The sequence below is a fragment of the Crocodylus porosus genome, unplaced genomic scaffold (genome assembly GCF_001723895.1).
Source record: "Crocodylus porosus isolate Cpor-Errol unplaced genomic scaffold, CroPor_comp1, whole genome shotgun sequence".
NCBI lineage: Eukaryota > Metazoa > Chordata > Crocodylia > Crocodylidae > Crocodylus > Crocodylus porosus.
Genome location: NW_017728914.1, coordinates 20,209,167 through 20,235,796, shown reverse-complemented (window position 1 = coordinate 20,235,796; position 26,630 = coordinate 20,209,167). Strand labels below are relative to the sequence as shown.

The 26,630-nt window shown below is 44.1% G+C and overlaps 1 protein-coding gene across 2 annotated transcripts in view; it reads left to right on the top strand.

The window, feature by feature from the left end:
• Nucleotides 1–26,630, top strand: part of NEURL1B (neuralized E3 ubiquitin protein ligase 1B) — a 215,293-nt gene that overhangs the window by 157,211 nt on the left and 31,452 nt on the right. Inside the window, exon 1 of one of the 2 annotated variants that reach the window (XM_019534954.1) lies at nt 7–111. The exons of the other annotated variant lie outside the window; for it this stretch is intronic. Coding sequence (XP_019390499.1) covers nt 81–111 — 31 coding nt within the window. The 5' untranslated portion in view covers nt 7–80. Of the gene's footprint in view, nt 1–6; nt 112–26,630 lie in introns of those variants that run through there. 2 annotated transcript variants of the gene reach the window in all.

Genomic DNA, 26,630 nt, shown 5'->3' with positions numbered 1-26,630 from the left:
GCGGTCGGGGTGCAGCGCGGCCAGCAGCTCCCAGCGCCGGCGCCGTCCATGGCCGCGCAGCTCCCCGCGCGGAGGGCGTGATGGGCAACACGGTGCACAAGACGCTGCCAGGTAAGGGGGCGCCGCGCCGGGGCCGCTCCCGCTCCCGGCTGGCGGGAGCCCACCCCGGCCGGGGGCGGGGGCGCCTCGCACAGCGCGGGGGCAGGAGGAGCCGCTGTGGGCTGGCCAGGTCCCTCCTGTCGCCCGGCGGATGCTGGCCTGGGTTTGCTCTCGTTCCCAAGGGACGCGCAGATGCTGAACCTGCTCCTGGCTTTCGTTCAGCAGCCCGAGCCGTGCGCTGACAGCTGGAATGGCCCGCGGACGGGCAGATGTTTCTGTCTGAGCGGATTGCCTGGCTCCCCACCTTCTCAAGCCACGCTCCCGCGGGTTGCCAGAATCAGCTTTTCCTTATATACATAAAAATAAAAAAGAGGATCCCACAGAAGCACTGGGAGTGAAGACCTTTAGCAATCAGGGTATCTATCAGTTGATCCTTGCGAGTGTGACAAAAGAGGGCAAACCCGTGCCGTGCCTGCAGCTGGCATGGAAAGTCCATGGCTTTCAGATGAAATCTTTTGAGCGTGTGCATGTGTGTGCACGTTTCTTTTTTAAGGACTTGGTGTTTAATTGTGGTAACTCCCTCAGCTGTCCGTTTGTTTGCACAAGAGGGAAACTGAAAGCGGATCAAAGACATTTGGTATCTAGCCTTGGTTTTAAACTGGCTCTTCCGCCAGTGCTGCTCCTATACAAAAGAAGCAGATAGCCTTTTATGCCCCTGCAAGTTCATAAGTGTGAGTTCTTTCCCCTCCAAGAATTGGTGCGTAATGAAAGCAGTTGGTCTGTATAGAATTTAACAGTATTGAATTTCTGAACCCTTATGAGTCTGTATCTTCAGCTGCTTTTCTTTCTTCCTCCCTTGCAGCACTCCTACATTTCAGTCTTTGTACATTGGTCACCCCATAAATAAAAAGGGTATTATTAAGTAAAAAAGGGTATTATTAAATGTATCTAAAGAAACAGAAGGACCTATTGAACACACACATGCACACATGCCTCCTTATAATCAAGCCCAGGGTTTGATTATAGAAATAAAGGACTACATTTGCATTTGGATGTACCCTTACAACTTCTTTGCAAATGGGTGCTTGGGACCTTTGAGACTCATAAAAGAAAGCTTTTAGGGTAGGGATTTGTGGTTAACTATGAACCTATCCTTAGATTTTTAGCTGAGGACTTGGGTGTCTTATCTGTCCTCTGTGGATATTATACTTATGTGAGAAACGATGTCTTCCCACCATAAAGATGATCACAATTAATTTTCTTTAACTGTTGATGAATTAATGAATACAAGTGTCAAAAGGAGTGTGTGACCTTGGAAGAAAAATCCTTGTTATTGCTAGGCATTTTCAGATGGAGGGAATACCAGTGACCATCCTTACTGCTGAGGGTGTCCTGGTGTTCAGAGAATACTTTGTTATGGACAACTTCATGAAGAAAAAAAGCTTTCACTGCTGGGATGTACACTGGGTGCAAATTACAGGGGAGCTCGGAGGGGCTGAGCCCCCATAAGTAATGAGAGCCCCCCTGTAAGATTTGAAAATCATAACCTGGGGAGGGGTCTCCGATCGGATTGCTCCTTTCAATAAATTGGTTTAATTTTTTTTGCATACCCCTCCAGGAATCGAAGTGTAATTCAAACTCTGGATGTGGGAAGCAGCGGGGAACCTTTTTACACTGTGTAAGAGGAAAGGTTATACAGCTACTTCTGCCTACTGCTAGAACAGGCTTTACTGAGTAGCCAACGTGCAAAATCCAATAGCTTGGGAGTTAAATCCTTGAAGTCAGTTGTGCACCAGTTGTTTGGTTGGGCGATTCTTGGTGCTAGTTTCTAACCCTCCTTCCCCCTTCCCTGCCCCCCTGGCATGGAGAGACATACATTTGTAGACTGCATAAAATTCCTCGCTTTGTCTTTGTACTTATTAGCCGTCTGTCATCTTGCACCACAGGGTTCGCTTTTTTTTTTTTTTGCAAAACACCAATGTGTTGGAAATATTTTTTTTGTAAAGGTTTTCTAAATTGTGCAAGGCAAAAGTATGCATGACAGTCAAATACTTTTTGCAAACGTACTGAAAGATATTAAAAATACGTTTCCCAAATTCAGCCGTCTTTCTTTAGATATTTCAAAAAGCTAAAAAAAAAAAAAAAGAAAAGAAAAGAAAAAAGCAGAAAACATGTTCCTGCATGCAGAGATTTAAATGATAAAATAATCCTTTCTCTTCTTTTAACTGTATATATTTTTTCAAGCGCAGTACTTGATACCACAAATCCTTACTTACATAAGTGGTCGCAGTGATTTCCTGGGAACTAATAAGTGTTTGCAGGATCAGGGTCGTAGTTTTTAGTACAGCAGCCCTTTGTTACTGAATGGTCATTATGGATGGAAGCAGGTTTTGATATTTTTTTTCACAACAGTTGTTTGAAAATTGGACCGTCCTTCGTGCAGATGGAATTCTTGGGTGAATTCCTATTTATAAATGCCACGACTGGTTAGAATTGTTTAAATCTGACCACTGAATCTCTATGAGTCTTTCATCTCCTTCATTCCTATGTAAGTCAGAAAAGCACTTCCTTTGCACCCTGACAAAATGAAGAACTCTGTCGTAACTAAGAATGGAAATTCTTTCTCCATCGCAGGATTCAGTAGTTTATTTAAAAGAGTGACACCCCAATATTCATCTGACTTACATTACACTTTATTGTAAATGTTACAAATGGTTGTAAAGGTTAGATATTATGAAGGTTAGAGATGTTGCTCCCTTTTACTTTAATTCAACATAACAGATAGTTTGAAGGTGAAAAACTGATTTCCATTCTGATCAGATGCAGAGAAAATCCAGAGAGACTTCTACAATTTGCTCCGCAGAAAAGCCAAACAACCAAACTATTTTTGGATTTACATATAAATCAGTGCAATCTTTATCTCAGATAAAGAGAAGCAAGCCGAAATCTCCTTCCTTTTTATGTACAGGGCGTTCATTTTTATTTATATGTCATTTGATTGAACTTCACTTGCATATTGCATTCTGAACCAGTAATCCTCTCCAGCCCCACCTATGGCATCAGGCATCCACACTCAATGATAGGAGAGGAGTCGGTTGATGGTAAAGACATTTCCTGTACAAGTGTGGTGAATTTCTGCTTCCAAACCTTTGGATTGTTAAAAAACAATACATTAAGGCAGATTAAGAATAGGATTCCTAAATGGAGTGGTGCTGAAATGAATAATAGACAGGGCTAAAAGGTAGTTTCTGTATTTGGACCAATTAAGGAGCCATTTGAACGAAAAGAACTAAGATGTGTCAGATGCTTTTAACTAAGGTTCTGTGGTGGTAGACATCAATATCTAGATGACAGCTTGATGTTGATACAAGAACTATTATGTCAGCAAAATAAGGTTTCCCTCTTGTTGGTCTGAGCCCCTGAGGGGTCAACTGTACTCCTTGGTGATCTACTCGCATTCAGCTTCACGTCCAATGTATGAGACCTGTCAGCTACGTGGAGACCCTGGGGATTTAAATCCTTCGTTTGTATGTCCCTGATGTACGTCCCTGCCTAGACACTTTAGCAGGCACTTTGCTTAAGTGAAGAATGTAGTATTGGCCCCTCTGTTTGAGTACAGACCCATTGCCTCCACCTTTCTACTGCATGTTATTCCAAATCATTTGTGACAGGTAGTTACAGTACCCAAGAGTGAATACTTTATTATTCAAGCACGTCAGTTTTCTTCCTCTTTCCATTTAGAAACTAGGTTGGCACTCTCCTCAATAGGCGGACTTGTTCTGGCTTATAAAGCTGACTGAGATGGGGTGGATGTTGCTGGGCAATGATGCATACCATACTACAGCACAATGTTTTGATGCTGAAGAGATGCTGTGGCTCGGGGTGGGCAATTATTTTGGGCGGAGGGCCGCTTACTGAGTTTTGACAAGCCATCAAGGGCTGTGTGACAGGCAGCCCAGGGCAGATTAATATTAATTTTCTAATTTTTTTAGGGGCCCTGAAGGCCAGGTAGAATGGCCTGGTGGGCCATATCTGGCCCCTGGGCTGCATTTTGCCCATGCCTGCAGTGTGGCTGGTGTAGCCCTTGTCTTTTTAAAACAGGTGTCCTTCTCCGTCTTAGCTCATTGACTGCTCCTGTCCCCTCCGTCTGATTGCTTCACTCTCCCAAACTATGTTATTGCTGCATCTCTGCTTTCACTTCTCTTCCCCGTTGTCTTATTTCTATTCTTTTCCTTGCCCAGATACTTTGCTCTTTCATCCAGCTCCTTGTCCTCCTGTCCAGCTCTACATTCGTATTCACCAAAACAAATCCTTGCTTCGTCTCCAGTTCTTCATCTCGTACTCAAGCTACAGTCATTTCAACCTCCCCAACGTGCTCTTCAGTTTTCCTCCTTCTGCTTTTCCACCTCCTCCCCTGTTACCAACAATGAGGTTTCTCAGTTGTACTCTTCCTCTCACTTCTCTACTTGTTCCTGAGCAGTGTCCTCATCCTAGTTACTGATTTGCTGGTCCCTTCTTCAGCCATCCACAGCCTGGTCTTTCTAGTTCTCAGAACAAAGTGTGTGCTCAGTTTCCATGTGCTCATAAAAGGGAGTGGAGTAGGGCGCTGAGGTTAGGTAGCATGGAGCATAGTGGTACCCAAGGAAAGTGGAGAGATCATCAGAAAGACTTGGAGGGTCCAAAAGAGGGAGTATGTAGGACCTCTGATAGGATTCCCTTGGCCTAGAGGAAAACTGGGGCATGCTAGCATTGGTTGGAGCACTGGGGTGCATTGCACCGGGTGCACTAGCTGACTGTAGTGAATAGCACGTAGAGCACTTTCACTGAGAGAAGAGCTGCCCTGCACCATCCAGGAAATTGCAGTGTTGAAGAACACTGACAGCTGCTACATGGGAGGCAGCAATGCTGGAGACAGGACCTCAGTCACCGGCCTGAGTAAAACCTAAGAACATACCCATTGGGTTCCCAGTTGTTGACCTCGGCCCAAACAGGCCCACTGGTATTTGACAAAGAAACCAAACTCCCTTTTAAGAATCCGACTTGGATTTGATCGCAGTGGCGTTCCCACAGCCTGAATCACAACTGCAAAGAATAGCAAGTATGACTAGTATTTGCGTTTGGCAAATGAGGGGAATAACGGGTCTTGTTCTAGAAGAAAGAATCTCTTTGATTTCAGTGCTCCTTGCTTGTATATAACACACATACACCCCTTGCTGTGTCCTTCAAGTCCTATTTCTGCTCCTGTCTTCATGCCTTCATGTCTCTGGGATTGCCTGCTTGGATGAGCCATGCCTATATTGCACTCCTCTTTCAAGCCCCTTCTTATTTTACTTACACTCTGAAGCTTAAAGACCCATATCCCGATTATCAAAGGGCTTCTCTTATTTAAACTAGAAATCCTCAATCTGCTCTACTGGTTTTAATGTGGTTAGACTTTAATTATGAGAGGCACTGATGTGAGGTTAATTAGCACCTCAGTGGAATACCTGGAGGGCACGTGTCTCTGCCATGGTTCTTTGGTGGTATATTGAGTAGTAAAGATAGTTTTGGAAGAAAGTACTTTCTTGCTGTAATCTCAAGCAGAGATAGAAATGAATCCTTTTGCCAACTAGTAAAAAATTCCTAGAGTTGAGACCTTAACAAGACCGATGAGTTACGAGCCCGTTTCAAAACACGGGAAGGCGGCGAGGTCTGACTGGTAAAGGTTGGAGTAACAAGAGTTTATAGTTCAGAAGTGAAAGCTTGTAGGTCAGTGCATGCATTGTATACTGCTGCCCATCATCATAATACAGAAATGCATGCAATGAGTGAAAAATCAATAGGTCTAGCAAAGACTGTGAACATTTTTGTCTTTCTGGGAAAACCTAAGCCCAGGTTTTTTATTCTCTTTATTTTTTAAAAGCGTTTTTTGCTTTCTTTTTTCTCCCTTTTGGTTGGTGGTAATATATTGGCTGGGAAGGCCAATAAACTCAGTGTTACTTTTATCCCAATGACAGCTTTATTTATTTTTTTGTCTTTCTTTAATGGTATTGATTTGGGAGTTTTGTGTGTCCTGAGTTCTCTTAAGTCTTCTGCCACTGGTTTGCTGTGAGCAAGTCAACTTGACCTTGTTTTGTTTCATGCAGTCTACTTTTAAGTTGGGTATAACAGGCTGTTTGACCCCCAAGGGAGTTACTGTGGTTCATTTCTGCAGACAGTAAGATTTTCCAATGAAAGACGTCATAGAAGTGCAAAGTAAGATAATTTTGTTGCTTGTTTCACAGGTTTTTGCATTTTTACTCTTTATGGAAACCTGTCAAATTCTGTGATTTGAGGCTCTGGAACAGTGTGATTCATGTGCTGTGGATTATATGTAAACAGTATCAATCCAAAAAGCATTACATCCAAACTGCTTTAATGAATTCAATGCTACTGTCAACACCTGTAAGGTTGACCCTCTACAAACAACACTAAAAGCAACCAGCAAGACAGGACCTATCAAAACTGCAGTGTGTTGGGTCACCCTCCTGGCCCCAGCATTTTTGTCTGCTTAGAAATACATGCTGTATATTTTTAGGGTATCATTAAGGTAAGAGTGTGCCTTAGTTACCCTCTTCCTGCGACACTTGTATAGCACAGGCTCATTCAGTGTACTTCCCTGTCTGTTTTACTGTTTACATTGTAGTGTACACATTGTTACAGATTCATCTTCTTACCAGTTAGAAAAACAAACAGCATGTTTTCTGCTTTTGTGGCTGTTGGAAAATTACGGCAGTTCAGAGGAGTGTTCAGTTGTACTATGGATGTCTCCAGCTGGTCGTTGTTGAGGCCCAAAGTCACATACTGAAGTCAGCAATGGTAGGCTGAACTGTTAGACTAGTGGTAATCGCTGGGGTGCTACAGCACTGTAATGCATTGAGATCCTTTCAAGGGTGCTATGCAGTACCGTGCAATGTTAATAAGCTTAGGTGTGGAAACATGATTCACAAGATAACCTAGAGATTTCATATAAGGATCCACAGTGTTACAAACATGCTGACCTGTTGTGGGTTTTCTGAGTTCTTTGCAACAGAAGAATTGTTCTATTGTTTTTCTGTAATGGAAACTAAGAGCTGGAAGAAGTTCCTTGAGTTTACTGAGGGGTGCTGCAGGTCTCAAAAAATTGAGAACCACTGTGTTAGACAATTGTAACTTCCACTGAAGGCTAAAGGAAGCTGTAAATGCCCCACACCTCCAAAACTAAGCCACTCATGTAGGTGCTTAAATATAGACTGAGGTGCTTACCTATAAGCACTCGAGGCTGAACATGTGAGCATTAATGTCTGTCTGACTTGGTAGGGATGATTCATTTGAAGCTTATGTAATGCTCCCATTCCCATTCCATTAAAGATTCTCCTGCATATAATTTTCGGTGGCCTTTAATTCGGGATGCAAGTAAGCACCTTGTCATGGGTCAGCACCAGTGGCTTAGCACTAAGCTAAGCTGGTTTCCGGTTTACACTTCTCTGGTTTACACTTCTGTGCCTGCTGCCCAGCTTGCCTTGAAAGGAAACCTTGTCCTTCTCATCTGTATCAAATTGTTTGCAGTGTGAGTTTGTAGCTAAAATAAGAGCAGACTTTCACAAGGTGGAGTACAGGCGTCACAGTGATGGATGCAGTGGGCTCAGAAGAGAAGCAGGAAGCAGGTTATGGCAAAGCTGCTGAAATAGGGCAGGGTGGCGAAGGACAGGTGCTTGTAGTCAGAGCAGGCCAGTGCAGGCTCACTTGCTAGGATGCCTTTGACGGCTGCTAGAAGGTGAAAGGGTTGAGTGAGAGGAGTTGAACCGAGCTCGGTGTCCAGCAGTGCAGGCGTGGGGAGTGGGGGGGCAGAGGGATGAGTTGTATTGATAAAATTAGTCCAGCCTGTCTCACCATTGGGAGTCTCTGACTATTGTATTTTTAGACTGCCAAGCCGCGTGCTTCCTGAGCTCCTGTTTATGTGCCCCCCTCCTGCCCCCAGGTGATTACAGCACATCATTCTTCCCTGGTGCTTCCTTATACCTGCCTCTGTCTCTTCCTATTCTGAAGCATTTGTGCATGTGTAGATACACAGGAAGCCCCTTTGCCTTCTTTACTGGCCCCCTGTGAGCCCCATAGTAAGTTTGTATGTCACAGCTCACCAAAGATTCTCCATGCTGGAAGTGCTCGCATGCTTTCTCATTCACTTTTCCCCCCAGTTCTTGTGCCTTTTCTCATCTGTGGCTGTTGTACTTTTCCTGTGCACCTGGCCAGCTACCACCCAATCTGCTAATGGTACTTGTAATGACAGCCAGATAACTTCTTTTACCAGCTCCTCATATTGTGCCCGACTCCTATGAGCTTTCTGAACCTGCCCCACTCATGTAGGCCTCCCTGAATTGGTGTGTGGCTCACCCAAGGATCCATTTTCCAATGTCAAACAGGACAGCAGATACAAGTTTACTTATGAGCACAAGAAAATAGAAGGGTAGTGACCAAATTCTCCCCAGCTCCCACTTTAAAAGGAGCTGGCTAGGTGTCTCTGCTTGATGTTTTTGTTCCCCTCTGTAGCTGGGGGGATCATTTTATATTACACTCCACTCCAAGAGGTTTTTGCTGCATCTGGTGGGTTTTTTTTATTGCTTTGCAAGTTCCTCTGCCACTGCCTCCCTCCCTGAATCCGTGCTATTAGGGAATTGTTTCCTGCTTTCTTTGGAGCCTGCTATGGGGCAGTCCCAGAAGACTAGTGCCTCTGTTTGACTGGGAGTGCTGAATCCTCGCAGCTCTATGCTTGGTACAGATGGATGATACTTCTTTACCTTATCATATTCTCCAGTTTGAGACTGCTCCCTGTTGCTGCCTGCCAAAGAGAACGCAGACATGGCCTTGCTTCAGATCTCAGAACTATTTGGATCAAGTGTCTAAGAATGATCTTGTTCAGGGCACTGGTTTTTTAAAATTCACTTCTTGTGCCAGGGGGTGAAGACCATATTGGAAAAGAGTATGATCCTCACCTCCTGCTATTCCCGGCATGGAGGTGTTTGTTATCTTCCTTTCCGTGGACTGTGTCCCCTGCTGTCTCAATTATTTAGTGTTGGTACTGTAAGTTTCTGAGATCTCAGCTGGTTCAGAAGGCCATTGTGGGGGGAAAAGTAAATTTTTGCCTGCTAATTTGTTTTTCTCCCCTTGTCCACCATGACTTCTCACTTGCTTTGTTGTCTTGGCAGGGTGTTTAGTTTTCTCACTTCTCTGTTCCTTAGAACTAGTGGAGCTGTGTAATTCAGAAAGTCTCCAGCTGAGCAGAATAGACCAGGGGGTTGCTTTCCTTCTCCCCCAGCAGAAGCTTTGCTTTTCTCCTTTTCCGTTGTCAGGGTTGGTAGGGTGAAACAAAATTAATGGGCTACAAATGATAACTTCTTTGCTACTGGATCTACCAGGAACATCCCTTTAGAGAACTAGGGGAATTTGAATATGGAAGGAAAATAACATATTTAGGATTTTTTAAAGAGCAATTCAAGATAAAATTAGAAAAGGTGCTGCCTGTAGACTCTTCTGCAAGTGTCTAGAAGGGTAGGGAAGTTTCCCTCATTTCCAGTTCTCAGTTCTCTTATTTTATTATGGATAGTTCCCTGAAAATTAAACCTTTTATACTTTAGGAATTACTCTTTTTATTCCCTCTCCTACAAAGTTGTATTTTTCTGTGACATCTTAGTTTTGTCTTTGATTCTGCTTGTGATTTATATTGGACAATGATAGCAAGGAGTGAAGTAAACCTCAGAGCTGATGAAGGAAAGCTCTCTCTTTTGTTGCAAGTGCAGAAACATGGAAAATGCCATTTCATAGAGAAATTCTCTTTATATGGACTGTTTTCTGCAGGGCTTCTAAACTTCAGAAAGAAAAGTTGCTTGATTTCACTCTTCTCAATAGCTATATTAAAACAGCTCAACCTGCCCAAGAAGCCTGAGATAAATGATGAAATGCCCAATTTTGGTGCAAATGAAGTAGTTTTACCAAGGTGTATCATGTCTCTCTCAGATATAAACAGCCCCGTGGCAGCAGCTTTTCTCAGCTTGCTACCTGGTTTGATGTTGTAAGGGGCTCTCTTGTTTTTGACACACACACAGAGCACTCACAGAAGTGATCTCTGCCCTTCTGCAGTGATGTGAAGTTTGAATGCATGTTTCTTGATGAGGAGATCTGTTGTTTCTTATGGTCTTGGATTTGACAATATTGAGTAGAACATTTTTTTTAACTTACAGAAACGAGCAATGCTCTGTTGCTCTGGCTTCCCAAGGCTGGGAACCCACAGAAGAGTCCACATGGATTCTCCCAGGTGTGTTTCCCTGGTAGAGGGTGCAACGACCCCTACTGTGATTGAACTTTGTCTTGGTCTGGCTGCTCTTTTCATGTTTTATTTAATGCAGAATATAAAATGGTGGTCAGCACACACAAGGGAAAACTGAGAACAGAAAATGAAGTCATAGTTTGAGACCGATCCATCCCAGACTTGTGTTGAGTTGGGTTGTAAGACCGGTGTTTTCCTTTGGGTTTTGGTTACAGAAGGATTAGTCTTTTATGGCATTATAATAGTTGGTGACCCAAGTCAGCTCAGTGGCTTAACTATGCAGAAGGCAAAGAGAACCCAGTTCCTGTGAGACTCCTGGGTAGGCAGCCTGTGGAGTGAAGTCCTTCAGGGGGGAACCGAGGGCACTTTTACATGTGCCTGGGGGGGGCGGTGTGGGGGTACTTTAATTAGAGAGACTCCTAGAGCCTCTCTGATTTAAGTGCTGCTGCTTTCTGTGCATCAGCGTCCCGGCCTTAATGGTGGTGGGGATGCTGATACATGAGACATAGGAGGCTGCTGGAGCACCGTAACTGCCATGCTCCAGTAGACTTGATTAATCGAGTATACAGGCGCCCAAAGATAATTGCGGGGCAAGTGGTCCAGAGTGCTGGGCACTGGGCAGCAGTGACCAGTCCTGAATCGAGGAGTCCTGAGTTAAGAGACCTATGGAGGCAACTGGCAGTGTCTGCGGAGCAGCAGTGGCATGTCTTGGAGGTTTTGTAGTGGGGAAACATGGGTCATTAAGGGGAAGTCTCTTTAGATAATGAAACCTGAGGTCATTGAAGAAACAGTCTCTGGGGAAGAGTCAAAAAGGGTAGCTTACCAGCAAGGCTTGAACACGTACTTGTGTAGAGTAGACACCCAGATCTTCCTCTCAGCAGGTGAATGTGCATGATTGGGGAAATTAATGCTGTTTGGTAACAACCTTGTTGTCCGGTTGGAGCTACTGGGAAGAAGCAATAATTAAACATGAGGAATTGGAAAGGCAGGAAGGATTCTGGCCACAAGTACTAGTCAGACAATGCGCTAATTAATCTAGGCAAGCCTGTGTGGATCTAGAGTCAAGGCTGTGAAAACGTGAGGTTCTGCAGGCAGAGTTGCAGCAGAAACAGGATCTCAATATCCAGATGAAAGAGCTAAAGAAAGCTCACTGAGCAGCTGAACAAAAGAAAGGAGAGAGACAAAAATGAACAAATGGAAGAGCTAGTTTTTTTCTATCCTTTACCAACAGAGATTTGAAAAATGAAAGCTCATGGCCAAGATTGCACAGGCTGAGCGGGGAAGGTCAAGTTAACTGAAGCTGCATGGTAGAAATCTCACAAAGATTTAAATACTCCATGCATTCAGCTTGACCTTTTTTGGAAGAAAGATATCCTATTGAGATTCTGGTACATCTGGGATGCATCTTCATACCTGCATCTGATGTGTAAGCTTTATATACTAGTTAATGTATAATTCACCTAGAGCATAGCAGGGCTCTGTTTGTACTGCCTACACGATCAAAGGAAGGGAGTGAGAAAAACAGACATTTACAAGTCAGAATTTCAAACAAATACATCTTGGTTGAAGCTTATAAAAACTAATCTTAACCAACAGATTCATCTGAATGTCATAGAGTTACCATATTTCCAGCTCCAAAAAAGAGGACACCTGTCGGGGAGTGGGCATATGATTGTTGGAGGGGCAGTGATATGCCCGTGCCCTGCCCCTGCCCCTGCCCATTCCGTTGCCTCTCACTTCCAAGCCACAGCCCTGCCAGTGCCCCCACCCTCAACCTGCAGCCCCCCATCCCTGCTGGTGCCCCTCATTCCTAACCTGCAGCCCTTGGTGCTGCCAGTGCCCTGTACTCCTGACCCACATTCACCAGTCCCATCCTCTGTGCCCCTCACTCCTGACCTGCAGCCCCCTGCTCCCCACAGCCCTGCAGCATCTTGTGGCCACCCTGCCCCTGTGAGCAAGGGCACTGGCTCCCTGTCCACTACCACCAAAGGGCGCCCCTGCCCCTGCCCCTTCCTCTTCCCCTCCTGGAGAGGCAGGCACCTCCACCTGCCCCTCCTGCCCTGCTGCAGCCCTTGCACCCATGCACTTTTTTCCAGTGCCAGCAGGCACCCACCCCCCTCACACACTTATCCCTACTCAGACACATACACACATGCACGTGTGCATGGCCCCCCTTCCAACTCCTTGGACACTCCCCAAGCTCTAGCCCTCCAACCCTCACTTCCCATAGATTTACCTGCGTCCAGCTGCCACTGCTCTTACCACCCTGCCTGGCTGCATGCCAGCCATGTGTGTATGCACATGCACACGCGTAGCACCCCCTGCCTCTGATCCCACTCCTTCCAGCCCCAGGCAACTCCTTGCTAGGGCAAGCCGGGAAATGACGGGAAAAATACTAATGCTGAGCAGGGCAAAATCCCAGACATTTGATCATATTTTTAAAAACTGCCCAGATGGAGTTCAGAGGATCCAAAAAGAGGACATGTCTGGGTAAACCCGGATGTATGGTAATCCTGTTATAAATACCACGCCTTTAAACAGCAATCTTTGTCTTGAGTCATTCTCTGGTGTATGGTATTAATGTAGAATATGATAAGGTTTGAGAAATGTGTACAGGGAACCCCCCTCCCCCCCAAAAGATAAACAGAATGACTCCAAAAGTACTTCTTTCCCATAGCTACTGGAATTAACATGCTGAGCCAGGTAATATTTTTCAAGAGTACAAGAGTATCCTGAACATTTAGGAGCCTAAATCCTATAAACTTCCAATGAGACCCAGATTCCTAAATCATTCAGGCACCTTTGGACATCTTACCCTCTGAATTTAGCTCTTTTTCAGAAAATAAGGAAGATATTTTCATGTTTGAAAAGTCTCAAAGATTTTGAGATTCCTGCTTGACGCCTCCTTTGCTTAGACTGTTGATTTTGCCTAGAGGATTGTTCGATCCCAGGCAGAGCGTGTCCCCAGGGTACTCCACTTCCCCAGGGGTGGAGAATTGTTTCTGAGACATTCACACAGTGCAACTGTGTGTTACATTTAGCCTGGGAGAAGGGACAACCCAGCTGAGTGTGTGTAGGAGTGGGATTTTCTGCAGCTGGCTGGCATTTCCAAGTTAAGTCTTGTTTTTCCAGGACTTCATACATAAGCCCAGCAGCTGTCCCAGTAGCAGTGTAGTACCCAGGGCCTGAGAATCAGCTAAAAATACAGCAGGTTTTCTAGCCTCCTTCCTTCACATGTTAAAATTTTAGCAGAGGCAAAAGGAGCTATTGTTATCTACCTCTGGGACTCTGAATTTTTAGTTTCTCCTACCTTGTGTGTCAGGTGTGAATTCCTGGTTCAATGAGATTTGTTCTCCTTGAGGATTTAGGCACTATCACAAGGAACTTTTCTAAATTAGTGTATTTTTTTTATTTTTACTTGTCATATGCTAGCTAGAGCTGCATGTCTTTAAGAGTGTTATGATCAGGTTGACATGCTGTGATTAAAAACTCTGGCCAAAATTTTCATGCCAAGCACGTGGCCCCCTTGCATGCATGCATGCTTATGCATATCTTTGACTTCCCAAGCTATAAGTGCTCAATCCTTCTGAAAATCATGCCACTTATTTAGATGTCTAATTCTGTATTTATCAGCCTAATTTAATGCCCTCTGGTTTGAAAGTTTGAGCCTCTGATATAAAGCTTTCCTTCTGAGATTCTGTGATCAGTGACTAGGGCAGTAGTATGCATTTTTTCCAATGTACTGTTATCTTGGAGAAGTTGCTTCACCTCTTTGTGTCCCTATTTCCCTTCATACCCTTTTGTTTTGTCTGTTCAGACTGGAAGTTCTTTCCGGGGGAACCTGTTTCCGTGCGTGTTTGCCTGGTGCCCAGAAAAATGGGGTAGTGCCCAAAACACTGTTAGGTTCTTTCACCTCTAGTGTTTACGTTGTGCATTTCCTGTCTGCATTCAGTTTGTTGTGTGGATATAATAAACTCCATGACTAGGGACAGAAACTAGTATAAGAGATTGGAAACTGGTTCTAATCTGTGGGCTCAGACAGAATTGACATTTTTCACCCAATCTGGCCACATAAAGCAGTTTATAGCTATGACCAAACACAAGTGCACAGCTGCAGACAAATTTTAAAATGGCCAATCGGGTGAGAATCTGAGCCCTCACTGAATGACGTGTCAGATGAAGATGTTTCAGAACAGCGCATCTCCTGTAACTTCTGTCTGCCTGCCTGCCAGCCTCAAGCTGCTGTCAGAGCGGGAGGGGGCAAAGGGAGTGGAGGGAGTTTGGTTTGGGGGTATTTCAGCCCTCCTTGGAGGGTGGGGTGGGTGTATTGGACCCCCTACCCTGAGGTAGAGGGGGCTCCAAGTCACTTACCCCACAACCCCAATGCTCCCTGGGGAATCTCTGGAATGATTTCCCTCTTCTCCCTTCCCGCCACTCCTATTCTGAAATGGCGACAGGCTGGGAGAGAGGAGGAGCCATTGCTAGGGGAAATTGGCTGCATGTTCCCAGCTAACACCTGGATTCCCCTCCCCCTGAAACCAGCAGTGAACTTCTGTTTGATCTGGGGGATCGTTGCAAAGCATTCTCAGTTACAGCGGGAAGCTGCATGTCTTTCTGCACTCTGTAACATAACAGACGTTCAGTGTACATAAACCACTTTCAAAATGGCTAAAAACAGTTTAAGATAAACTTGGATGTATCAGACTTAGTATCAGACTTACTGTATTTCATGGTAGATAGGTTGAAACGGTGTATAGGTTGACCCCCGGTTTTCCGATCATCTGAAAGGTAAGGATTTTCATAGGCACAGTGTGTAAGTCAGAGCTGGGCTTGGTGCTTGGCTGGCACAGCCCCATCCCGCCACTCCAGCCAAGCGCTGAGCCTGGCCCCATCCCCATCTCCTGAGAGTGGTGCCGAGTTCAGTGCTGCTTGCAGAGTACAGAAATGGGGATGGGAACGGGGATGGGTTCAGCACTTGGCTGGCACAGCCCCATCCCCTGCAAGCCTGGCACCACTTGCAGGGGCTGGAGATGGGGCTGGGCTCAGTGCTTGGCTGGCACAGCCTCATTTCCTGCAAATGGTGCCAGCAGTGCTACTCGCAGTGGATGGGGCCATGCCAGCCGAGTGCCGAGCCCAGCTCTGTCCCCGTTTTTTTTTTAATGTGGCATTGTGTATAGGACACAAAAATGGGCTTCCAAACTTGATGTATACACCATGAAATACGATAACTGATTTAGGTTAAACTGATTTATTGAACTTCTGTCCCAGATTCCCTCCAGATTCAAGTTAACTCATAGTCCACCAGCATCTGAAGATGCTTTGCACCTCCCCCGCAAGGGTGGGCAGGCTAGCCTTGACCCAAGCTGCCTACTCCAGCCCAGCAGGAAAGTGTGGTCTAGCACTCCCCAGCTACTGGCCAGAGCCACTGCAGGCATTTGGTTATATGTCTGGAATCCAAAGTGGATGTTTGTTCACTGGCTTATCAGTTCAAGCTATGCAGTTTAGACTAACCTGCAAAGATTGAATCGGTTCAGGCTCGGGCTTTTTGACTGTCTGTACTTAGTCCATAAGGCAAAGCCTGTCTTTCTCTTTATTTGTCTCTAAGCCACCCAGTATGGTGGTGTGATATATCTATCAATAATAATGGGAGACCAACAACTGGAGAGAGAGGGAGAGAAAGAGGGGAAAAATTATGTATGTCAGCGTTACACATACATCAATAAAACTTCTGTACTGGATGTTTATACTGACTTCCCATTGACTGGTTTAGAAACTGGAGCTGAGCCATGCATATCTCTGAAGTCAAAACCTCTTGCTTTGCCCATTTTCTGCATTGAGAACTCCATAGGCAGATCCTGGTATTCACATAGTTTTTACTGCAAAATTGTAGCCTTTGTTTAAGGGTTCACTTACAGGAGTTATTCAAAAGCATTTATTCCAGAATGATTGTTCCTGAATAGTTCTGTGCTGTTGCAGAATGAGTGTCCTTATTGCAAATTAGTTTTGTTCACTTGACAGTGGATTAAACCAAACTGGGAAAAGTCGCATTCATTGCAGAATGCATTTATTCAGGCATAGCTCTTCAACTTTACATTTGCATTCTGCTTTATTCCAGAAAAAACTTTCATGTGTAGGCAAGCGTACAGTTTAGCTATTATAACTCAGTGATCAGCTGTGTTTGCTTTTTTATGGCATGGTAATTAAGACATTAATTTATTTTAAAGTGCTACAAGAAGTGCCCCTGGCAAAGAGAGAGATTATTAATCTTTTGAAATTTGCATGTGTTTTGTTGCAATTAATCATTGAAGAAAGGTATGAAACAAATTGTAGTACTTTAGTAACCAACTATAAGTTGATTTTCCATGAGCAGTCTTTATGCTTAACTTGATCAGCCAAGCCTAGAAGGGAAAACTCAAGTGTATGTGAAAGAGATTCTAATCATGGTATCTAATTAAAAAGAAGGATAAATGGTTCTTTTTGGAGGGGGTAGAAACAGGAGAATTTTTGTTTGTTTGTTTAACTATTTAAGATAACCAGACTGAAAACCCTGGTCTTGACCGCTTGGTTCTGAAGTGTCGAAGAGTAAGAGTAGGAGAGTGAGTAGTTGTGAAATAGATCCTATAATTTTATATTTATAGTTGATGAGCACCCATGATTGATTTTACATAATTGAGGAGATCCACTCTTTGCAAGCCCCCCCAAGAAGAAACTCAAAGTAATTTTCAGTGCTTTCTTTCAGGAAGTTAATCCTTTCTCTTTTACAGTACAGTGATTTCAGACTTGTGTTTAAGGCATAAGGCTGGATGCCAGGAGTTCTGGCTTTTGTTCCCAGATCTGCTATAGGCTTTTGGTTTGACTGTGGGCAAGCCACTTCCCCTCTCTGAGCCAAACTGTTGCCTCAGTTTGCCAGTTTGTAAATAGGAAAACATTTACCCATCTCACAAGGATGTTGTGAAATTTGATTAGCTAGCAGAGTTCTTTGGAGTCCTTGTATGACAAGCAGGAAAGAAAGAAATAAGGTGGTATTGTTGAAATACAGTCCCTGTGTGAAACAACCAGAGAAAGAAATATTTTCATGTGCAACGTATTGTGGTGAACAATGGCTTTTTATCCGAATGAAAATGATAATTAAAAAAAAAAAATCCACTGTCTTTTCAAAACTTAAAGCCAAGAAAGAAAATCAGGAAAACAGTCTCCCAGACCCTCCCAAATATTTTCACAGAAAATGCTCCCCATTTTCCTGTAGTCTCCTAACATTCAGTTGATGGTCCTTCACAAGACGTCTTAGGGCTGGCTATACATTGAATAAGAAACAAAACCAAATTTATTTATAAACAAGCCATATTTTCAAACTTTCTTCTAAAATGTATTTCTGGTTAGTAGGCAGACAAGGTTGTTTGTGTAAATCTGACATCTTTCATTTGGCCAACTAAAATAGTTGAAAAGATTCTTCTTTGCAAGCTATCAAGCACAAACGCCCTTCTTCAGGCTGAGGAAACATCTTCTTGGGAAGTGTCTGCTTCCTCTGTCTGAAGAAAAGTGTTTGTGCCCCAAAGCTTGCAAAGAACAATCTTTCCAACTGTTCTAGTTGGTGTAATAAAAGGTGTCAGATTTACCCAAAGAACCATGTCCATCTGTGTCCTTAGACCAGCACGGCTACAACCAACACTTCTGGTTAGTAAACACTTATTTAAGTATTGATGGTTCTTTCATACAATAACGTACAGAAGAAGTTTCAATTTTGTTGACTTGAATGGGAGTTTGGTTCAGCAGCAAAGACTATACAGCCCAGTCAGGAAGCATTCAATCTTTGTGTGTCTAATAATGATGAGGATTTGAACAATCCAACGCTAAGGACGTTTTCCACATGCTCCTTTGCTGATAGCCCTCTCGTGAGCATGGATCGTTGCTGCCATCACTGAGTTGCCACTTCAATGCACCTCTATTTATGGGTATTGCTGCCATCATTAGTAAAAGCTAACCTGCCACCTCAGGTCTCTGCCTGGACAAGGCAAGATTCTTGTGATACTTTTTTTTCTTTCTTACAATCCTTTTGGCCCGCGGCCCATACCAGTGAGCAGCTCGTGTTGTGACTTGTCTCTTTCTGTGTAAGCAAAAGAAGAAGAGCTGAAGGGAGTGACGCAGGCTAAGTCGCTATTGCTCTCTGCTACTTTGGAGAAGACATGGAGATGTGTGAGTTTGCTCTAAGAGCAAAGCTATTATAGATAAAGATGTCCAGACCCTATGAAGCTGTCTAACTATCTGGCGGGATGGATAGGGGCTGAGTGTGACTAGATGATGATGAGGCCATGTGGGAAGCCTTGGCATTGGGCAGGCAGGCCACGCTTATGTTGACACCCCCAGGTTGGAGCAGTAAGGAGAGGCCCAGGGATAATGGGATAATGTAGGTCTTGGCATGTATACTGAGGGGTTTGTCTGGGGTGGGAAATTAAGTGTCAGAGAGAGAACCCAGGAAGAAATGTTGGTTCAGAAAAGTGAAAGCCCCTTTCTGTCCCGGCCCTAAAACCCTACGTGATCCTCCTGTACGTTGAGGGCTGGGCACGTTGACACAGGGTCAGAAATTTTTATTCATTTATTTACCTCAAAAGTATCTGTGGACAACTTCAGTATTGGGGAAAGTTTGTATTCACATGCCACTGCCATGAAAAACAGAAAAGCACCAAAGCTCTTTATCTTCACTAGGTCTTTTGCTAGTTTAGGAAAGTTGTTTAAACTTTTCCCCCATCACAAAACCCCCCCCCCCCATGCTCTTAACTGACATTGCTATACTGCAAAAGCTCGTAGCATCTATCTGGATTAACTAGTATTTCCTAGGAAAAATGTGCTGCGGGGTGTGGTGACCGTTTTCTTCGTTCTTGTCTTTGTTCAGTTGTCTTCTGTAGAAAGATGAATTGAGGAGTCCACTCAAATGTTCATTTTAATTTCAACAGCTGTTTGACACAGTGACTGTCTTGTCAAAGAGAGTGTTTTGTTCTCTGTCCATGCACTCTCCTCAGTAGCATAAGCAGTAGTAATTAATGTGTGTCTTTGTTACTGGAGACCATCTAGTAAAATAAACTTGGGAGTCCTAAATAGTAACCAGAGACAAGGAAGGTAAATCAGCAGTGAACACCCCAGGAATGGGCAGAAGTGAATAGGGTAGAAACCTTAGTGATACTTCCCCTGTTTTAAACATGGTTGGGAGCAGCAAATAGGTCTTCACCCACAATCATATCTATACCACAGTTCAAATTTTTGGGGTTTTTCTTTCCATAATTTCCTCATGCCAGACTTCCACTATGAATTTCCTGTAACACTCTGCAGTATCACATACATTGCTGAAAGGTGAGCTAGTTTTTCCAGCCATTAAGTTGTTCAGTTCCAGGAGCAGATAATTCCTAACGGCTCATGCATTGGACTTGGATGGTGATTTGACAATGGAAGTTTTTAAAAATCGTGTTCAATTCTCTCATCTGAAGGGATGAATAGAACCAGTGAGGGAGGTGCTGCCGTTCTCTTAGTTGCCATTAGTTCCTTTCTCTCTGTAATTGGTTTCTATTAAGCGTGCTGGCGCGCAGGGGATTCCATGAAGTTTGCTGGTTAATTTGATGTGCATTTCTATAAACTCATTCAAATTAGTCTTCATTTACAGACTTGCTTCTAATGTTAAGTGCAGTGAATTAGATTTTAGGCTATAAACTCATTAGGCAGAGGCCTTGCATTCTTTTCTGCTAGTAGAATGTCTCCCAGGAAACTGGCACTTGTATGTACAATAGGTTACACCATCTATGATTTATTGGCATGAACTTTCTGTGGAGTTTGAGCAGCACAGTGATTAATAACCATAACTAAGCAATCACAGCCACTGAACAGTGTCCCTGCTAAAGTGTGGATGAGTGTGGATGTTGGCTGTCCCCATTTAGATCTATTTAAAAATGAAAAAGCCTTATTTTTAGATACATTACACGTAATTCTCTTCAACAATAGCCAAGGAAATAAAAAATAGGCATGCTGTAGAAGAAGATCTAGGATGAGAGGAAATGTCCCTAACACATGGGAGAGGTACAAGGAAAGTTGACCCGCCCCAACTTTACTCTGTCCAAGGCAGGAGACTGTTAGCTGTAACCTACTCAGCAGAGGGCTCCATCACCACTCTTAAAGCAGCTCCTGTATTACATGCAGCCCCTACATTTAAAAAAAATTGTTGGAAGGAAGCATGCAGAAGAGCCCTTATCACAGACTCATTTTGGTCAGTTTTATCAATTTGTGCCTCTGCCACTCCTCAGCAAAATCCTGCTTCCTATTCATCCTTCTGCCCCTGTACACATGCTTCTTTGAGCAGTAAGGCCAGCATCACACATCTGGAGTGGGAGACACTTGGAGCCATGTATTTCAGACAGGCAGAACAACACAAGTGTTTATCTTCCAGTCTGTGCTTTTTATTGGTGCCTGCAGTCATATCAGGCTCTCAGATGTGAACGTGTAACAGCAAGTACATATCTGGTAAAAAAAAATCCTGCTCGGCCACCAGCTTCCCTCTTCTCCCCTCCCAAATCCCAAACCTCTTTTCCACATGTGATTTATAGGTTTATTTTCTCAAGGAAATCTGAACTAGACAAATAAGTTACGTTTGAGTCCAGTACATGGTACAGGAACTGCTCTTGGTGAAAGATGGAATTTTCAGGCACTGGCTACGTGTTTTCATTGGGGATGTACGAAGTTTCTGAATTAAGAATTGGACGGAGATTCTGCTCAGCGCTGTTAAGTGAGAACTTTGCTCTCAACTATTAAGAATTGGATAGTTGTTAAATTACAACAGGATTTTAAAAGGGGAAGGCAGGCTCTCTGCTTTATGAAGGATAACAATAGCCCGTGCCTTTTGCATAGAACCTTTCTAAGAAAATGTACACTGTTGAATCAGAGTCGGGACTACGTTGTAGTAGTGTACAAAAAAGTAGGAACGCATTAAGGGAAATAGCATTTTAGGTAGGCCTCTGTCATTAATGTAATGGTACCGCATGACCTCTTTAGAAATCATGGTGGTGGTGGTTTCTATATGCTTCCTTCAGCTCAGTCTGTGTGCATTGACCACCTCTACTCCCAACAGCGATTTTTCTTTCATTTGAAATATGATCAGACTTAATTGAAGAATGAAGATTAGCATTTGCATAATATTAAAAGCAAAGTTTTCAATAGTTTTTTCCTGAAAACAAAATCAAAATGTATGTTTTTTTAAAAAAAAAACACATTTCTTTTCTGGTCACTAGAATAGCCATATTTTTGCTGAAACCCTAAGTTTTTGACAAAAATCTTTTGCTAAAACCAGAACATAAAAAATTATAGAACATAATCAAAGTATTATACGTCAAATAATTCAGTAAGTTAGTGCACTAGGCTGTTTTTGTGGAGCGGCAGCTTCAGAATTGGTTATCCACATTGTGGAAAGTTTGGTGCAGTGCTTCATTTTGTTGCAGTTTTCCACCATCCCTGAATTGTGTAGAGCAAAGCATGAGAGAAGATTTTATAGCAGCACAGAAAGGTACAGAACCTGATCCTTGAAAAATAATGATTTTTTCATTTTTTAGTAATGCAAGACAGAGTAATAAATCTGCAAGTATGTTTAAAGGATGTTTCGGATTCCCTTGTTAGGAGCAGGCATGTCTGCAGCAATGCAAATAAATGAAAGAAGGTTCCAATTGATTTTATTTCACTTGTCCCAGGCTTTCCCTGTGTTGCAGTGCCTGTGGATCTCATGCCTTGGTAAAAGTGGGGATAAAAAGACAAAAAAGATCCTGCAGATGAAAACCGCTCAATTTATGCCTAGAACCTGACTGAATCCCATTTAACTTAATGGGCGTGGTAGGGGTGAGGATTGGACTCTTTCTTCTTGGCTTCTTTAATGAAGAGAGTTCTCTGCCTCCATGTCTCTTTGTTACTAAATTGGCTTATAACTGGAAAAAAATACAACTCATATTGGCCTCTCAAAGCGCTTGAATCCATTAAAGATCCATCATTAACTCAGTGACTCTTTCTGGAAAGATGAACAACCACCTTGTTTCTTGGTATGCTGCTTAATACCTGTCTTCATCTATGAAGTAGAGTTGGGACGATCAGGAAGACTTTCTATTGTGAATGCAGGTTGGGTAATTGAATGTAAATGAGTTAGGCTAAGTACAGACAGTCAAAAAGCCCAAGGCTGAATTGAGTCAATCTTTGAAGGTTAGTCTAAACTACTTAGATTGAACTGATAAACAAGTACACTAGGGTTATCATATGTCCGGGTTTTCCTGGACATGTCCTCTTTTTGGATCCTCCAATTTCTGTATGTGTGATTTAAAAAAAAATAGGATCAGATGTGTGGGATTTTGGTCAGCTCCCCTTCAAAGTTTTTCCTGGCTTGCCCTAGCAAGGAGCTGCTTGGGACTGCGGGGAATGGGGGAGGGTGATCAGAGGCAGGGCGCACACACACGGGGCCAGCATGCAGCCAGGCAGGGGAGTGGGAGCAGCCCTGGCAGCTGCATGGAGGTAAGTATGTGGGGCATGGGGGTTGGAGGGCTAGGGCTTGGGGACAGTCTGGGGAGCTGTGCAGTATTGACAGCTCTCTGGCTGGGGGTGGCGGGGGCGGATGCCTGCCAGTGCTAGAGTAAGCTATCCAGGTGCTGGGGCTGTGGCAGGGCAGGTGAAGGGGCTGCAAGGGCAGCAGGGAGCTGTGTGGCTGGACTGGCAGCACTGGGGCCAGTGCCTGTGCTCCCAGGGGCGGGGCAGCTGAGAGAAGCTGCAGGGGGCTGCAAGTTGGGAGTGAGGGGCACTGGCAGGTACGGGGGGGGCTATGGCTTGGTAGTGAGGGGCACTGGGGACACTATGGGTCAGGACTGCAGAGCACTGGCAGGGGGCTGCAGGTTGGGAGTGAGGGGCACCAGCAGGTACAGGGGCAGCTGGGGGTTGGGAGTGAGGGGCACCAGCATGGCCCAGAGGGGCAGGGTACTGTGGGTTGGGAGTGAGTGCCACTGAGTCCTGTGGGTCTGGAGTGAGGGGCAGCAGCAGGGTTTGGGAAGGGTGCTGTGGCTTGGGAGTGAGGGGCAATGAAATGGGCAGGGGCAGGGTACTGGCATATCACTGCCTCCACAATCATATACCTCCCTCCCCTCCATGGCGGGTGTCCTCTTTTTTTGGAACTGGAAATATGGTAACCCTAAGTAAACAGAAATTCATTTTGATTCCAGAAATGCAGCCTTGTGCCTGCAGTGGCTTAGGCCATAAGTGGGTGGTGGTAGAGCAACCCTCCCTGCTCAGCTGGAGCAGACAGCTAGGGCCAGAGCTAGCCTGTTCACCCTGCAAGGGGGTTTGTGTGGGAGGTGCAAAGCATCCTAGGATAGTGGGGGGGGACCATGTGTTAACTTGAATCTGGAAGGGATCTAGGACAGAAGTTTAATTTAACCTAAATCAGTTAAGCCTGATCCTACCTCCATCCAGGTTTTTATTAATCTGGTTTTGGCCATTTTGAAAGCAGTTTATGTGCACTGAACTTCTGGGCTTGGGACAGAGGTTACACATAAACCAATTTAAGTGATCAGAAACTGGTTTAAACCTGTAACAGCACAGAAGTTCAGTGCTCATAAACCAGCTTGAAAATGGCTGAAACTGGTTTGAGATAAACCTGGCTCAATATGGTTTCAGACTTAACTGATTTGCATGAACCTGGTTTATGCAATGTCTGTCCCAGATGCCTTGCTGGTTTAAGTTAAATTAGACTCTCCCAGCATGCTCTCTGGGCTGGACGGGGCTCTCTGCTGCACAGCTGGGCTGGCCCCTCCCCTCTACTCCCTGGCTACAGCTCCCGCAGAGACTGCAGGCATCTCCCATCCTCCCCCTCGCCACTCCCTGCTAAGCAGGAATTCCCCCCTCCCCTCTGCCTTGCTGAGAGGTGTTTGTGTATTAGGTAGCAGACTACATGCTGGTTATGGTCCCTGCTGTGGCAGATGGGACAAAGACAGAATCAACAGGTAGGTGATAATGTCCCTCTATTTTCTTAATGGGGTGATAAACACTGTGTTATCATAGGCTGGTCAGGAGAGGGGAAACCCCTCCCTAAACAGAGTATTCTGCCCTGGCCTGGCCTGGACATGCCCCCCTCAGCACTGTAGAGGGGAAGGGAGGGCTGTTCTAGCGCCTCCTGGCTTCTAACCTGAGCCACTGCAGGCATGTGCCTGCATGTCTGGGATGTCTGTGAAGTTTACAAACTGATTTAGCCTAGCTGGGTTAAACTAACCTGCAAAGATTGAATCAATTTAGGCTCAGGCTTTTTGAATGCCCCTAACCCCAGAGCTCAATGGAAATAGATAGGTTTTATAGTTTACTTCTGAAGATCTGGAAACCTGCTTTAATTTTGGCCAAGGTGAGGAATCGGGAGTGGAAGGCAGCTCATGAACTGGTTTTTCTGCCCGTTTCATTGAACTGATAGCATCCTTGTTTGAAAACCTCTGCTGAGCATGACTGTGCCATGGTTTGAAATCCATTTTTCCAAGTATGGAGACCTCATTACCAAGCTCCCATTGATATGCCAGGCTGATCTTCTCTTGTGCTTGGTCTACTGACATTGTAGTTCATTTTGAATGAGGGTGCATTATCAACACAAAAGTATACTGTGTGGAAGACTGAGGATTGATCGATCATTTCTTCCTCTGCCCTTGCTCTGTGTGGAGACTTGTCAATTCTGAATTGGTTGCATTGCAGCTATTTATAACTCAGCTGAGTCCCCATCACCAAGAAGCCCTTTATGTTTTATACTGTCTCTGGAAAAAGAGCCCTCTCCTGAATAGCTAGCATGGCACAGGGGAAAGCTGTATCTTTTCCTGCAATTTAATTATAAACAGTTATTCCTTTCCCCCTTCTCCTGCTCTGAATTCCTTACATATTGTTTCTGAAAAGTTTAGTGGAATCACAGCCTTTGTATACATAAAAAATAAGATGATTGAAGACCTGGCCAGTTCTTTATTTAGCTTCCTCAACCGTGCGTTACTCCCAGAGCATTTTCCCTATCTTTGCCAGAACACTGTTTAAACTGTGTGTAAATATAAAAGGACCTGTGGATGACTTCTCAAAATCCTGTACTATGTTGGGAGCAAGGCTGCTGGAAGAAAGGTCGTCTTGAGAGGCCTCAATTTTCCCCTTCGATTGTGGGCTTTGTGGCTCTCAGCACAGATCAGAATCACTGTATGGGAGCCACTGTTAAAGATTATGGTTAACTGGTTATCCATCCTAGTTGTTTGGACTGAAATAGTCCTTTTTTTTCTTTTCTTCTTTAAATAAGAGGATTTTTTTCAAGGCCCCTGACAATATAGCAGTTGTAATTAGTAGGAAAAGCCGGAACCGCCATGAAGAGAGGGGTTTGGAGAAGAAAGGAGCTTCTGCAACAAATTTGACAAAGGAAAATGAAAAAAATAGGGCTGTTGAAGTTAGTGTGGTGCTTTCTTGGAAGAGGCTTAAAGCACAAATGGACTGTTGTGCACTCCATTTGGCTCCTATAATCTGACTTTGGAAATGAGCACTATTCTTTATTTCATCTGGAACCTCTCTGCCTTCAAAATTCAGCCTCAGTCTCTCAATAGTGAAGGTGTTAATATTAACATTATGTTGTTTTATGCTGAGGGTGGAACACAGACTTGGCTTCTGACACAATGAAGATAAGACACTGCTTGTCCCAAGGATCTTAAAACTCAAATTAGACATAGTAGAGTTCAACTAGAAAAGCATGAGATTCATACACAAATCCATGCAGGGATTGAACTGTTGAGTTTCTAAGAGCATTTTGCTTTCTACAGACATGTCTTTGGAAGGTGAGAAAGGAATTAAGTTAAAGTGTATACAATCTGAAATCACAGTATTGGACACCGTGTAAACACTGGATTTTATAACGTTTCCACAGCAAATGGCAATGAAAACACTGAATTACGACTATGACTTTCTAAATCTTTTATTTTTCTCTGTATTACTAGCTATTCTCCTGATACAGTGCAGTGATAGTTTGTCTGCTGGGAATAGGTTGGATTTCCTGCATCATATGGACACCATAATCTTTCCCTGTCTGTAATCCTGTCTGTGCTGGAAGCTAAGTACTTGTAGGTTCATTGAAATAGCATGCAAGATACAGCACTCTTTCCCTTGGCCTCTGCATCTAAATGACTGACCAGATTTGGAATGGCAACTGTGA